We start from the raw sequence: 14,137 nt of genomic DNA, 5'->3' as shown, positions 1-14,137 counted from the left end.
CTCTGCCAATTGATGATGGTGCAAAGAATACAGAGCAGGAACAAAGAAAGGTTGGAAAGTCGAAGCTCGGAGGAGGGGACACTTATACCATAGACCGCTGACAGGGGCCGGGGGGAGCTGCACTGGCCCGCGCAATGGATTGGGGGACCTACCTAAACTGCGTGCAGATAATCCCCCGCCATGACCGGACTGGGAGTGGAGAGCTCACCCAGCGTTCCAGCACGTTTCAGCGGCTAAAGCCACCGCTGAGGCAAGTTCGTTCATTGGTGCCCTGCTCTTTGTTGGTGGTTGAATCAACAGATAATGATAAGATGCCCGCAGCTACTTGGTGATAGAAATGTGTACTACCTTTTATGTCCGACGTCTTCTGTCTCATGCAACTCACTTCACCAATTGACCCCACTGGAGTGGACTCGCTCCTCCTTGTACCCTTCACCGAGATAGATGATAAAAGATTAACCCGAGTTTTACCGAATTGCCCATCTTTTTCCAATCGCACGTCAGGCCCGCTTGAATTCGAGATCGAGGCATGCGATTGTGATACCCACGATAATCCGTCACCATGGTACGTTTGCGCAAGTCTTCCCTTTTCTGAATTGAATGTCACTAACATAGCACAGGTCTTCATTCTTGGCGTCAACTTCGGCGAGCAGAAGCTCGTCAAGGTAAGTCCTTAACAGCCACCACTGAATGCTCTTCATATCCTCACACGATCCTCCAACAGAAAGCCCTTGAGTCCTTCTACGCTCTTGGACCCACGATATCTGCCCGAATCATGGCAAAATACTCGATTCACAAGCTCGCCAAGGTCGGGTCTCTCGCTCCCAGAACTGTCACTTCCATTACAGCCGAGTTATCACAAATGACGATCGAAACGGATGCTAGGCGCTTGGTACAAGAAAACATTCGACGACTAAAGGATATGGGGTCATACCGTGGTAGACGACACGCAATGGGTCTTCCAGTACGTGGTCAGCGAACAAGGACGCAGACAGCAACTGCCAACAGGCTCAACAGGGTCGAGCGACGAGGTTAAACGAATTATTCCAGGAATGGGCTTCTGGCTTTGTGTCTGAGGACTGGCATGGATGTCAAAATTACAATAGACTGGCATATGGAAATGCTATATCCCAAGGAGATCAAGAAAGTCTGGCTATCTCTTTGTTGTACGAGACTTGTATATACAGTGTACGATCAAATGGAAACGAACTCCAGAGCCGTGTTATTAATCGCGGTACTATAAGTTTTACATATCCTCCACTGAAGCTTGCTTTGCCTCCTCGAATTTCATCTTGGGCAGATCATCTTCCAGCGGCAGCTGTCCCTTGGCCTGCAGCCGAGTTGCAACAGTGTCTACTTCTTTCCATACTCGCAGCAAATTACCCCCGACAACCTTGGCTGCATCCACATTACTGACGCCTTGTTGAAGCAATTCTGCGATCAAATCGGGGTATTTTGTAACGTCTTCGAGACCTTTAGGTACTGATGGAATGCCGTCAAAGTCGGTGCCAATACCGACATGATCATATCCAATGAGGTTGCCAATATAGAGGATATGCTGAGCTGCGTGTGCAAGAGTGGAGTTTTGAGGGTAGAAGTCAGGAATGCCATTGTCCTTTCCAGTGTCGAAGCAAGAAATGAAGTCAGGGGCAATGTTGACCATGACAAGAGAGTCACGCTCCTTGACGAGCTGCAGGACATTGTCCTTGACGTTTCGTGGATGAGGACAGACACTGTAGGCCGAGCTGTGAGAGAAGATGATGGGGGCTTCAGAGCCGCTCCAGTCGTTTCCACCACCGAGGACGTCCAGCATAGTGTCTTCACTGTTGAGATGTATTAGAGATGTAGATATCTATATGTGTAGATGGATGCGACATACCTGACATGTGAAAGATCAACAATCATGCCAATGCGGTTCATCTCGTGAACGAGTTTGCGACCAAGAGGACTAACGCCTCCCCATAGAGGCTCAGCCTTGCGAGTTGGGTTTTCCAAAACGGCAGCATCAGCGAACTTGTTGTGGCAATTATGAGTCAGGGTAGCATAGCGAACACCAAGTTCATGGAACTTGCGAAGGTTGGCTGCTTTGTTGCCAATCTGGTGTAGTCCCTCAATGCCGAATGGCGATATCAGTTTACCCTGCTTGAAGGCCTCAAAGGCGTTGGAGCTGTCAACTTTCTCTGAGAAATGACTGGGATAAGCTGCCTGCAGCCTAGTCATGACATCGATCTGGTCCAACGTAAACTGAACACCTATGGTTTGGTTGGGAAAGCTTCCATTAACAGGGAACTGGAGAGACTAACTGGAAGCATAATTCTCATCAGAGAAGTCAGAGCCATTGGACGGGCAAGGAGCGAAGAGACTCCAGAACGCACCGCCACTCTGGCCCTTACGGAGGCGATGCAAATCTACATGCCCAGGAAGTTCACCTTGCTCAAAAGGTTGAGTAAAGTTCTCATCATAGATCTGGTTACCGTATGCGAAACGCAACACTATTGGAAAATCGACATGACCGTCTAAATGCATCTCATTAACACAAATGAGATCCTAATCAATTGAGAGATGGAGTCATACCTATCAGCGGAGTGGTTGTGAGAATATGACGTGCTCGCTCCTCAGGTGATCGGAGACCATTGCCATAACGAGGAACGCCATTGTAGCGATTGCTAACTGGCCGATGCAATAGGCTGAGTCCCAGGAGGGCAAGAAAGATGGCCAAAATAGCCCTTCGAGGTGTCAATTTAGGTGTAGACGGAGGTTCATGATACGAATTGTTATGAAGCTGTGAGAGTAGTCCTCCCTTGACTGATCGGTTTGAGCCCCTGGACCTCGAAGGACGAGTGGTGTTGTATGATAGGAGAGGTTCCTGCCGCCCCATTGTGGATGTGAATTTGACAAACGAAAGAGAAGTATGTGACAAACAAGACTGATGAGAAACGTGAGTTGGAAGTGTTGGCTACCTGAGTAAGTAGGTATGTTGAATGAAGTAAAGATAGCGACGTGACAGGGATGAGATGAGATGAGACGAGAAGTTGACGCCCTGAACCTCGGGCTGACAAATATGGTATGCTTCAGTTAAAGCTTAACTTGAGTTTTTCAAGAGAGTATTTGGAGATGGATCAAAGTTATGGGATCAAAATCCAGAGGAAGCACGTATATCTGTTAATTGGTCTGGTTCTCTATCACATTGATTCGCATCTGCCGGGTGATACGGGATGGCCTCACGCTCAGTGTTATGTACTTTGCTAACTTCCCTGCTTGGAGATGTCTGTTAAGGTCGGGTCGGCGCTAGCCCAGGAACAGCGCCACAGCTCTATAAACCGAACAGGGGTCTTGTTATGCACAAATTGTGCAGTCCATCCATACGGATACATGAACCACCGTTTTGTCACCGTTTCCATTGGAGGGGAACTCAAAGACCGTTTTCACATAGCGCCGATTTTCGGGGGAACAACGTATGCTGAGTCAGGCTCTGACGGTCTGTCAATCCAACTTTTTGGAGGGGCACTAACAATTGAAGTACTAACCTACCTACAGGTACCTACTGTAGCACGACAGGCACCCATTACGACTTCGTAAATCTATCAAGACTGGAAAGAAAACAGAACTATATAAGTTATCCTAAGTTTATGAAGTTGAAGATCAAGATCCATTTTAGTCATATATAAATACTCCAATGACGTAAAATGATAACTATATTCTTATATCTTCCTCCCGTCAGAGTAGCTCACTTAGACCAGACTTCTTAGGCTGTTTATTTTTGTACCCTAAGTAAGACCTGAAAGCTGAAGCCTCCCAATTAGGTAAGGTTCAATCCACCGAGGGGCAGAATAAGATAGGCAAGTAGCGCGGGGCATTCATATGATTCATCCTTAGATACCTTCTTTTCTCAAAATCCTCAAGACAATCGCCATGACTCTTTCAAAAGAGGAGAGACTCAGTCTCATTAAGGAGAACCTTGCAGAGGTACTCAACCCCGAGATCATTGAGGGCATCCTCGCCGAGGGCCGCAATCCCAAAATCTACTGGGGTAGGTCCAGCGCTCACGCCAACTAAGCCAGACTGCTAACATAGATACCCAAGGCACTGCGACTACCGGTCGACCTCACTGCGGTTACCTCGTCCCCGCCGTCAAGATTGCGCAGTACCTCGCTGCCGGATGCGAAGTCACCGTCCTCCTCGCCGATATTCATGGCTTCCTCGACAACCTGAAGGCCCCCATCGAGCTTGTCGAGAAGCGCGCCGAGTACTACAAGTTTGTCGTTGAGTCCATGCTCAAGTCCTGCGGAGTCTCCACCGAACAACTGCGCTTCGTCCTTGGTAGTTCTTACCAGAAGACCTCCGACTATGTCATGGACCTGTACAAACTATCTTCAGTCGTGTCGGAGCACGATGCCAAGAAGGCTGGCGCTGAGGTTGTCAAGCAAACCGGCAATGCACCTTTGAGTGGTCTCTTGTACCCTCTTCTGCAAGTATTGGATGAGCAGTACCTCGACTGCGACGTTCAATTCGGTGGTGTTGATCAGAGGAAGCTCTTCACTGCTGCCACCGAGTGGTTGCCCAAGCTCGGATACCGAAAGGTGTGTCCTCAATATCTTGCAACCATTCTGTTACTGATCTGATTCAGCGCGCTCATCTCATGAACCCCATGGTTGCCGGACTCAACGGTAACAAGATGAGCTCCAGCGATGAGAGTATGTGCATTATTTATATGCATCTGTTACGACACGCGCTAACAATTTTATCTCAGACAGCAAGATTGATCTCCTAGACTCCCCTGAGGCTGTAGCCAAGAAGATTCGCAAGGCCGAGTGTGTCCCCAAGGAGGTTGAAGGAAACGGCGTTCTGGCACTTGTAGAGTATGTCCTGCTACCTGCCTCAGGCTTGAGAAATGGAACCCGGGAGTTCAAGGTCGAGAGACGGGATGCCGAGCCTCTCATCTACAGCGACATCAAGCAGGTCCACGAGGATTACCGAAACGATGTGTTGACTCCTCAAACCCTGAAGGCTGCGGTCACGGAAGGCATCCTTGCCCTGATGAATCCCATTCAGGCTGATTATCAAGCCTCAAAGGAGTGGCAGGAGGTAACTCTCAAGGCCTACCCCCCGCCTGTGAAGAAGGAGAAGAAGGTCAAGAACCTGGGGACACGATTCCCCGGTGCTAAGGGCGGCAAGGGCGATGCGGCCGAAGTGACCAAGAAGGCCGAGGACCTCACAATCAAGGATGTGCAGGAGACCCAAGCTAACCCAACCGCATAAGATAACGACAATGTAGATCAAAGATAAAATAAAGTGAGAAATGATTATGATTAATTGAGAATAACTTCTAAAATTTCTAGGGTTTACATAAAAGCTATAAGCTCTTATGATTCTGTCATGAAGTCGCCAAGATAACTCAAATGTCTAGAATGAAATCAAAGAGACTGAGAAGCTTGAACACTTACCAACTAGATATGGAACAGAGACAATTTTGTTCTCAGAAACTAAGTTTGTAGTATATATTGAAATGAAATATGAAATTATAAATTAATACCTAAGACCCTCCACCACGCAACACCTTTACAACACAGAGTTTGTCGCTTTTTATGCCCGCCAGTATGTACCTGATTACCATATATACCTACTAACCAGTAAGAGGTGATGTGTTTATTGCTCATCCTCAAAGCAGCAAGCATCGTAGACGGAGTAGTACCATGGATCCTGACCCTCAAATCCCATGGCAGAAATGTCGGCCTTGTAGAGTTCGCACTGGCCACTTGTAGTAATACCAATGGCCTCGCACTCATCGTTTGCTTTACAATCAGCCTTGCATTCTTCGAGATCCCGGTTGTAAATAATATCGAGGAGCTTGTTGTCGCTGTTGGAGAGAAATCCTGTCTTGCCGCAGGTGAGGTTGGACTTGTTTGCACAGTTGGAAGAAGAGGCCTCGGATGTTGTGGTGGAAGCTTCAGATGTTGTGGTAGTTGGCTCGGAGGACGTAGTCGTGGGAGCAGCTGTTGTTGAAGGAACATCCTCAGCTTGTGTGGTAGTTGAGAGAAACGAAGTAGTGGTGAGAAGAGTTGAGCTGTTCTCTTGCTTGGTGGAAGGAAGAGAGGATGTAGCCTCCTGAACAGTAGTGGTAGATTCGACAGCGGATTCGGTGGTAAGAGAATTAGAAGCAACAGAGGTAGACTCTGCAGCAGGGTAACCAGTTGTAGTGGTCTCCTCATCAGTGGTGATAGGTGCGGTCTCGGTCTCTCCAGAGCTGGTGACTTGCACAGCAGTAGTAGTAGAAAGAGAATCCTCCGTCTCAGACTCACTCACAACATCGGGGTATGCGATAGAAGTCTCGGTGGTAGGATGAGCGTATGCGGTGGTAGAAAGAGAAGCCTCGGTTTCAGATTTGCTCGCAGCATCAGAGTGTACGATAGAAGTCTCAGCGGTAGGTTGAGCATATGCAGTAGTGGTCACCCGAGACTGGACAACAGAGCTTGGAGGATGGGGTCTACAAGGACCAGCTTGAGCTCCAATAGCGAGACCAGCCACGAGGGCAGTGATGATAGTGCTGACAGAAGGCATGGTGAATAGAGGAGATGTGAAGCAAAGTATAGAATAGAAGTGAACAGAATGAACGGGTGATTAATGATGATGATGATGATGATGATGAGATATCCAACAGTGAAAGAGTGAACTGGAGGCTCTCTATATAGTAATAAAGAATGAACGACTTGTTTGCACTACAACAAAAGCCAGAAACGAATTGATATCGCCCTTGAGGGGATACAGGCTCCTTTAAAAGGGAGTTTGAACTACCGCTACCACTACCGATACACAACCCTCAAGATTGAATACAACAAACGCCCTGTTTCGAAACCAAAAATCCATCAAACTTGTTCAGCTCGGTCCCTTTTTTGGTGGAAAGAGATTAAGTTCTCCATCTGAACGACCGGTCGAAGAAACCACTTACACAACTTGACTCCCTAGCGCCATGGCAGACGTCGAGAGTGGGGGACGCAGGTCCCCAAAGCTAAATATTGAAAGAAAGATGGCCAATTATTGGCTCTCAAAGAGGGAGAGGGCGCCAACAAAGGGCGCTATCTTTCAAGGGAAACTCGTCTGTCTGTCTTGGCCGAGGGTACCGGAAATAAATGGCTCTTTTGTCTTTACCATGTTGGATCGTACAGCGCTAACGTTACAAGGGCTTTATCAGAAAAGGTGGTACTACTCTGCTGTGATGGTGATCCGAAGCTGAAGATGTTGTTGGAACGTTGTCCATGTAGATCATGATCTGCAACGTTAAAATATTACAGATTACCTATGTGGTACCCGTGCAGTATAGGTAAGGCTGAGCCAAGTTGTTAATATGGAACTCGATGACATCTGGTGTTACTGTGTCTACTGTACAATAAACATGAGATTCCCCAGAGTAGCAGCTATTAAGGCCACAATTATTGATTATTTTCCTTGATAGCCGCCGGAAGAGATCAGTTCAGCTACCAAGACTTTTTGACCGACCAACATGCATGCATCAGGCGGGTGCTGTTAGTTGTTAGTCTTTGCAGATCCATTCATGTACAAAATCTCAACAAAGGCTCTCCTTCCTACATCTCATTCTTGTTTGTCTTCTTTTGATTGAAATTGGAATCTTGGCTTTCATCAAAATCGCTAAAGAAAAGTCTCTTAGACTCTTTGTCCCAGCCTTTGTTCAACCTTAGTACCTAGGTAGCCTAGGGTTCTTCGGGCAATTACACCGTCACCTACACTACCTACCTACCTACTACTAAGACGCTTCTCCACTTCACCACATCATGGGTCACTCATTCACCGACCTATCTCCAGAGCTATTTCATCAAATATTCAGCTACTTTTGTCTACACTGCTGCGGTGGAAGGAGAGACTATCTCATCGAAGACCCAGTAGACTTGGCAGAGAATTACTGTAAGGACCGTAAGGTGCTTGCGGCGCTATGTCTTGTCAACAGACGCTTTCGCGATTTTAGCCAGGACATACTCCATCATGTGTTCCTCATTGCGCCTTCAAGACCTGGCCTTGTGCGACAGCCTTCGGTGGAGACATCATTGGCTTCTTTTATAAGGACCATCGCTTCAAAGCCTCATCTTGCCACGGCGATCAAGGCAGTGATCTTCTTCCACACACTGGAGGCGCCAAACGTTCAACTACAGGACGCGCAAAATGCTTTTCAACATGTCGCTGAAGCCACAGGAGTGCAATCATCAGAGGTTTGGGACCGAAGAAAGAACCTGGCACCTTACCGCGATGATTTTCTTCAGGAACTGATACTTGGCAAAACTCACTCGCGATGCACTTCACAGGTAATAGAGTGGCATGCGAACACTCTAGCAACCGAGTTATTGTTTATTCTTATTGCTTTGTTACCCGATCTCCCACATCTGGCCCTCGATGTCTCGATCCATCAGACATTCGACCAGATAGAAGCACTCAAAGCTCTGGAAGTCTCTCACCTATCGCTGAAAACCATGGAGATCAACGGCGCTTTCTACACAGTATGGCTTTCATCACAGATCATCACCCGCTCGCCAGATCTCGAGACTTTGTGTTTGTATCATGCGACATCGCTGCCCGACATACCAAGTCTCAAGGCCCTTCATCTTCGGAGATTCCGAATGAGTGTCGACCAACTTAAATCAATGATTTCTTCCTGTACTGGTCAACTGAGAGCCTTTACGTACGAGGCTTCGGGGATAGTCGCCTTCCACGTCGATGAAAACTCCCCTTTCATGATACAAGCTTGCGATGCTGTCGAGGTTCTTGAAAAGTATAATGCAAGTCTCGAGTCGCTTCATCTCGACCTCCGTATCCGGACTCATATGAGTCGAGATACGAAGATTAGGCCAATGCCAAGTCTGGAAGGCTTCACAGCGTTACAGGAACTGTTTATCAACACCGACGCAGTATACAACACCCAAAGCCTTGAGTTACAGCTACCTGATGACGTGTCACTCACACGATTTCTCCCTCCCAACATCATGTCTCTTCATCTCGTGGAGCCCGACCTTCCCTCCTCTTTTGAACGTCTACAACAAGGACTAGTTGGTCTTGCAGATGTGAAGAGACGGGATCCGAGCCGGTTTTCCAAGCTCAAGCAACTGACATGCGATACCAAGAAGATGTTTGAAGAACACTACATTGAAAACGTGCTCTTTGAGGTAGGAATCGATCTTATTTACAAAGAGTTCCCGAGACCGGATTGGAGTTACGATCGAATTCCTTTTTCAGGTTTGCTTGATGACTACCGGCAAGAGTTTCACATACGTCATGGTATGCCCTTACCAAGCGAATTGTCTGATGATGATTTGTAGTAAGAACCTAGCTCGATATAAAGATGCAATGGTATTTCAGGTTTATAGAGGCATGTTTCGACTTTAATCAGTATTGCATCTTTTTTCTTATGTACCTACAAACCAAAGTCGTGGGTACTTGAGAGCCAAGAACTAGACTAGACCCCGAACAAGTGCTGAGGTGAGATGGATCCAGACGAGAGCCCCTGCTGGAGCCTGGAGGACTCAACTGGTGGTACTTTCGTCGACATAAAGATTTAAATTCAGGGGGCAACTTGCTTTTTGTTTATTTAGACGACAAAACAGCGGTATCAAGGATTGGAAATCTAAATGCCACCTAGGAACGGGTACTTATTGTCATGGGAGATGATTGAGATTCTAAGACCCCTGAATTAACCCAGGAATAATTTTCTGAAACGTTCAGTGCCTCTAAAATTAGGTTCCCGCCCCCACCATTTACGAGGGATAGCAACATTCCCTCAGGGGGACCAAGCCCGCTAACCCAGGTGGTTGGAAGAGACTAAAATCCACTAACAAAGGCAAGTTGCCCAGTCAGAGGCCTCTGAAACTGACACAAATACCGCTTCCGTCTGTTTCTGTCTCTGGCTGTGGCTCTAGCTAAACAGTACCTGGCTGACGACTTTCAGATTGGCGATGACAAGGGAAAGAAACTTGGTTGTTGACATTCATTTCAATATCGTGTTAAAGTATACAAGCTTGGACTCTGCATTGACTTTCATCCATGTCAAATGGGTAACTCTTGGGAAGCAAGAATGGATACGGAAATCCGCATGGACTCAATCATCGTGTTCAACGTTGTTCGTTCCATCGTTCCTTCCTAACCGTCCACTGTGGATTCGCTAAGCTCGGCTGTTGGAAGGAAAGAAAGAGAGAGACAAGATCCACCTACTCTTGTCAATTCGATCATGGTTCTGTTTATACCTAGAGGTACCTATACCTAGGTACCTAGGTATCATACAAGACTCTATCTATTCTCACCCAAGCTCTTCAACTGTGTCTTCTACTCCTTATCACCTCTTCTTCGTCCTACTGTGATATGCATACAAAAGGAGTTGATGTCTACCAAATGTCCCTTGCTCATTAGCCTCCAAACGTCACCACCACCGATACTTACAGCGGATGCCAATACCAACCAAGCGCCAAAGCCCGAGCCAGCGCCAGCCACCTTCATCAAGCTAACAAGACAAGCCATCATCCCAATTTCACCCACATAGACCCCAGTTCGCAAGATTTCGGTCCAGTCAATGCCCTGCTCGTTTCTCCCCATTCAGCCTTGCTTGTCCTTGCCAGCCGGTGTCAGTGTCAGCCCAAGCCAAGGGACAGAAAGTTCGACGAACCAAAGACCAAGTTCAAAAACACTGCACTGTACGGTGCATTTTCCCTCTATCTGTCCATACATACGCCGCAGTCTAGTTTTAGCTGTTCATGCTTACCCCCGATTCGGAATCCCTGATTATCGCACAACAATATCCAACTTCTCAACTCTACTGCCCCTGCATCGGCAGTAGCCGTCTCACGAACCTAGCCTACGCAAGACAGAGACACGCAGCGGATACGACAAACGGCGACGATCATCTGTCTGCACAACACCACACCTACGGCCACCTCCTTCGACCGACATTACCCCCTAAATACACGACGATCGCGACGGCATTCTCTGTCCCGCCCGCCTTGCCTCAACCGTCACATTGCGAATCACTCATTCGCAATTCCCCCACCGCTACAACGAAAGAGCTTAGAGCTCTGATTCTTGCTCTGACAAAAACAATAACGGGAACTGCATAACCGCCACATCAATCGAAGGGGCTGGACAAGGCAGACCATCATGCCGGGGTTTGCTGATTCCTTCTGGTCGAGCGACTATGCTGCAGGACTAGGTGTCCTGTTCACCAAGCTGCAACAAGGTGTCCATGAGAATAGACAAGTTCTGACTATCGCACGTCTACGTGCCGAGGCCGAGGAGACTTATGGCCAACGCCTTGGCGATATTGCTCCTGCTGCTGATAAGATCGCTGGTGGCTTCAGTCGCGATGATGGAGCTACAGTTCGTAAGGTGTGTGAACATATCTCACTTCTGAAGGCGCTGGTTGCGTGCGCCGCCGATCTGCCATGCGATATCAGCGTCCTTTTGGCTAAGTGACTTAACTAATGACTTTATAGGCATTTGATGGCATGCGAAATGAGATGCAAGATGCTGCTCGTAACCATCGTCGCATCGCCCAGAGCATCCGCGACCTAGTCGTCAATCCTTTCTCCCGCTGGTGCGACTCCCACGAGGCACGAATCCAAGATTCTCAGGATGAGTTGCAGGTCCGAATCAAAACCCACGACCGTCAAGCCGAGGCTGTCAAGAAGCTCCGATCCGTATATTTCAACAAGTGCCGATTAGTGGAAGATCTTGAGGAGGAGAACAAGTTGGCTTTCCAGGATCCCGAAACCAGCCCCAAAGCTGGCCAGAACATCCCTGAAATCAAGGTCCAGCCACACAAGGAGGAAGAGATCGAGGAAGAGGAGCTTTATGAGATTGGCGACGACACTTATCAGCCCGAACAAGTCAAGAAGATTATTTCCCAAATGCTCTCCAGCATCAAGATGGGCGAGACCAAGGTGCCAATTCTTGGAACGTATCTCAACACGTCTTCTGGTTCCGATATTGTCGAATACCTGCAACGAAGCATGGGCAACATTAACGTCGCTTATGCCGAGCGAATTGGCCAAGATCTTGTCAACAACGGTTTCTTGCGACTCATCGGCAACGTGGGCAGCACATTTGCCAACAGCTCTAAGATGTTCTACCAATGGCAATCCAAGGCTTTCACAATGGCTGGTGTCCCTGAAAAGAAATCTATCAACCGCACTTTCTCGCTTGCTTCCACCGGATCTGAAGGTGGTGATTCTCCCGTTGGAACAGTCAGCGAGTACCTCGCCAACTGGAAAGTTCTCAACAACTCCCACCCGAACGAGACCCCTAGCCAGCGCATGCAACGGGAAGCACGCGAAGCTGACGAGAAGTACCGCGAGGGCGTTCGTAAGCTTGATGAGTTGCGATGCGAGCTCGAGGAGGCGATCCATCTCCATCTTAAGTTCCTTGAGCGATGTGAGCTTGACCGCCTTAAGGCTGTCAAGACGGTCATCCTCGACTTTTCGGGCACTATCGGAAATGTCATCCCCAGCTTGCAGTCTACGGTGGACCAGATGATGCTCTTTCAAGAGACCATTCAACCGCAAAACGACCTGCGATACCTGCTTGAGACTTATCGCACTGGAAGCTTTGTGCCCAAGGTTGTGGTGTACGAAAACTACTACAACAAGGTGGATGAGCAAACGTTTGGTATTGATCTCGAGGCTCGTGCTAGGGCTGATAAGAAGCGAGTGCCCATGATCGTTACAACTATCTTGACCTATCTGGATCACCACTACCCCGATCTTGAAGGCGACGAAGCCAGGCGCGGCGTGTGGCTGTTGGAAGTCCCGCTGTCCCAGTCCCACCGTTTACGTGCCAAGGTCAACGACGGCAAACCTGTGTCTCCTGATGTTTTTGATGAATTTGATATCCCCACGATTGCTAGTCTGCTCAAGATCTACCTTCTGGAGCTTCCCGGTAAGAAAAACTTTCCACAAACTTGAATCGTAAAGTGGACTAACATTGTGTCAGATTCTCTGGTCTCCTCTCATGTTTACGAAATTATCCGAACGATTTACTCCACTCCCTCGACAGACGCTGACGAGTCTTCCCGTATCGCTGCTCTCCAGTCTACTCTGTCGCAACTCCGTCTTACAAACATTGCAACACTTGATGCCTGCATGAACCACTTCACTCGTCTTATCGACCTGACCTCTGCTGATGAAACCTATATTGCATCTCTTGCCAGTGCCTTGGCACCTTGTATCTTGCGGCCTCGAACCGAAACTTCTCTCACCATGGAAGAGAAACATGCGTACCGGTTGGTACGGGACCTGTTTGCCCATAAGGATGCGATCTTTAGCGCCCTCAAGCGCATGTCCATGAACCCCCACGCGTCTTCCGTAGGTAGCAACAACAGACCTCGAGCCATTAGCACCGACGAGAGCAATCGTAAGGCCCTCATGGAAGAGCGGAATAGGGCTCTGCTTGAAAAGGCCAGCGCAAGCCGAGGCCGTGATAAGAGCCCTGCCCCAGGCCCGCGCGGTCACCGTCGGGATCGTAGCACTGGTGGACCAGAGACCCGATTCCCCATCGCAAGCCCAACAGCAGCATCGGCTGTTGACCGACACCGTACCAGTCTTGGTGGGGTGATCAAGCGACAGAGTCTTGAGGTCCCCGAGCCCGATGGCGCTGCCCCCGTGAACGGCGAGGCAGAGAAGGACAAGTCTGATGCCGACTCAGACAAGCGTGATAGCCGTGATAGCACAGGACGAACACCGACCAAGTTTGTTGGCGGTAAGCGAGTTTCTGTGGTGCCATCCACTCCATCGACTCCTCCTTCAGACTCAACTCGTGGAGTGCAACTCGAGGATGCTCCGATGGAAGACTAGATGTACGCCACGGAACCGAGTTATAGCCCATGTCCGAAAGGAAATCTTTTGGTACAATCGGATGCAGATACGCCTTCGTTTTGAACGGAGTTGGGAATTGGTATATAGCGAGGCTGAAGTTATAGAATGGAGAGGGTCGGGTTTGAGGCAACGTCGAACGACTCGGCCACATGACCTACCCCGTCATGTGTATGTGTTAATGGAACATGAGTAAAAAAGAGCAGTCATTGTACTTTTTTCTTTTATCTTTGTTTTCTGGATCTGGTCTATTTTTGTATTTATGCTGCATCATGATATGACGG

The 14,137-nt window shown here is 48.4% G+C and overlaps 6 protein-coding genes across 6 annotated transcripts; 4 read left to right on the top strand and 2 right to left on the bottom strand.

Annotated features, from left to right (window-relative positions):
* Positions 1-562: 562 nt before the first annotated feature.
* On the top strand, positions 563-1,036 carry FPOAC1_011232 (uncharacterized protein; the record flags this gene model as incomplete). The annotated part of the gene is made up of 3 exons (XM_044855615.1): positions 563-565; positions 621-665; positions 725-1,036. The coding sequence occupies 3 exons, from the start codon at positions 563-565 to the stop codon at positions 1,034-1,036; spliced, it is 360 nt and encodes a 119-aa protein (XP_044702928.1).
* Positions 1,037-1,246: 210 nt separating this feature from the next.
* FPOAC1_011231 (uncharacterized protein) lies at positions 1,247-2,878 on the bottom strand (the record flags this gene model as incomplete). Its single annotated transcript, XM_044855614.1, has 4 exons — positions 1,247-1,823; positions 1,880-2,252; positions 2,304-2,516; positions 2,575-2,878. The coding sequence occupies 4 exons, from the start codon at positions 2,876-2,878 to the stop codon at positions 1,247-1,249; spliced, it is 1,467 nt and encodes a 488-aa protein (XP_044702927.1).
* A 1,034-nt stretch (positions 2,879-3,912) lies between these two features.
* On the top strand, positions 3,913-5,259 carry FPOAC1_011230 (uncharacterized protein; the record flags this gene model as incomplete). Its single annotated transcript, XM_044855613.1, has 4 exons — positions 3,913-4,030; positions 4,084-4,580; positions 4,628-4,694; positions 4,751-5,259. The coding sequence occupies 4 exons, from the start codon at positions 3,913-3,915 to the stop codon at positions 5,257-5,259; spliced, it is 1,191 nt and encodes a 396-aa protein (XP_044702926.1).
* Positions 5,260-5,646: 387 nt separating this feature from the next.
* On the bottom strand, positions 5,647-6,558 carry FPOAC1_011229 (uncharacterized protein; the record flags this gene model as incomplete). Its single annotated transcript, XM_044855612.1, has 1 exon — positions 5,647-6,558. One exon carries the CDS (start codon positions 6,556-6,558, stop codon positions 5,647-5,649), a length of 912 nt encoding a protein of 303 aa, XP_044702925.1.
* Positions 6,559-7,787: 1,229 nt separating this feature from the next.
* Positions 7,788-9,320, top strand: FPOAC1_011228 (uncharacterized protein; the record flags this gene model as incomplete). Its single annotated transcript, XM_044855611.1, has 1 exon — positions 7,788-9,320. One exon carries the CDS (start codon positions 7,788-7,790, stop codon positions 9,318-9,320), a length of 1,533 nt encoding a protein of 510 aa, XP_044702924.1.
* A 1,825-nt stretch (positions 9,321-11,145) lies between these two features.
* On the top strand, positions 11,146-13,835 carry FPOAC1_011227 (uncharacterized protein; the record flags this gene model as incomplete). The annotated part of the gene is made up of 3 exons (XM_044855610.1): positions 11,146-11,373; positions 11,481-12,921; positions 12,976-13,835. The coding sequence occupies 3 exons, from the start codon at positions 11,146-11,148 to the stop codon at positions 13,833-13,835; spliced, it is 2,529 nt and encodes an 842-aa protein (XP_044702923.1).
* Between the last annotated feature and the right edge of the window lie 302 nt (positions 13,836-14,137).

Source organism: Fusarium poae, chromosome 4 (assembly GCF_019609905.1).
Source record: "Fusarium poae strain DAOMC 252244 chromosome 4, whole genome shotgun sequence".
NCBI lineage: Eukaryota > Fungi > Ascomycota > Sordariomycetes > Hypocreales > Nectriaceae > Fusarium > Fusarium poae.
This window is presented reverse-complemented; position numbering and strand designations above follow the sequence as displayed.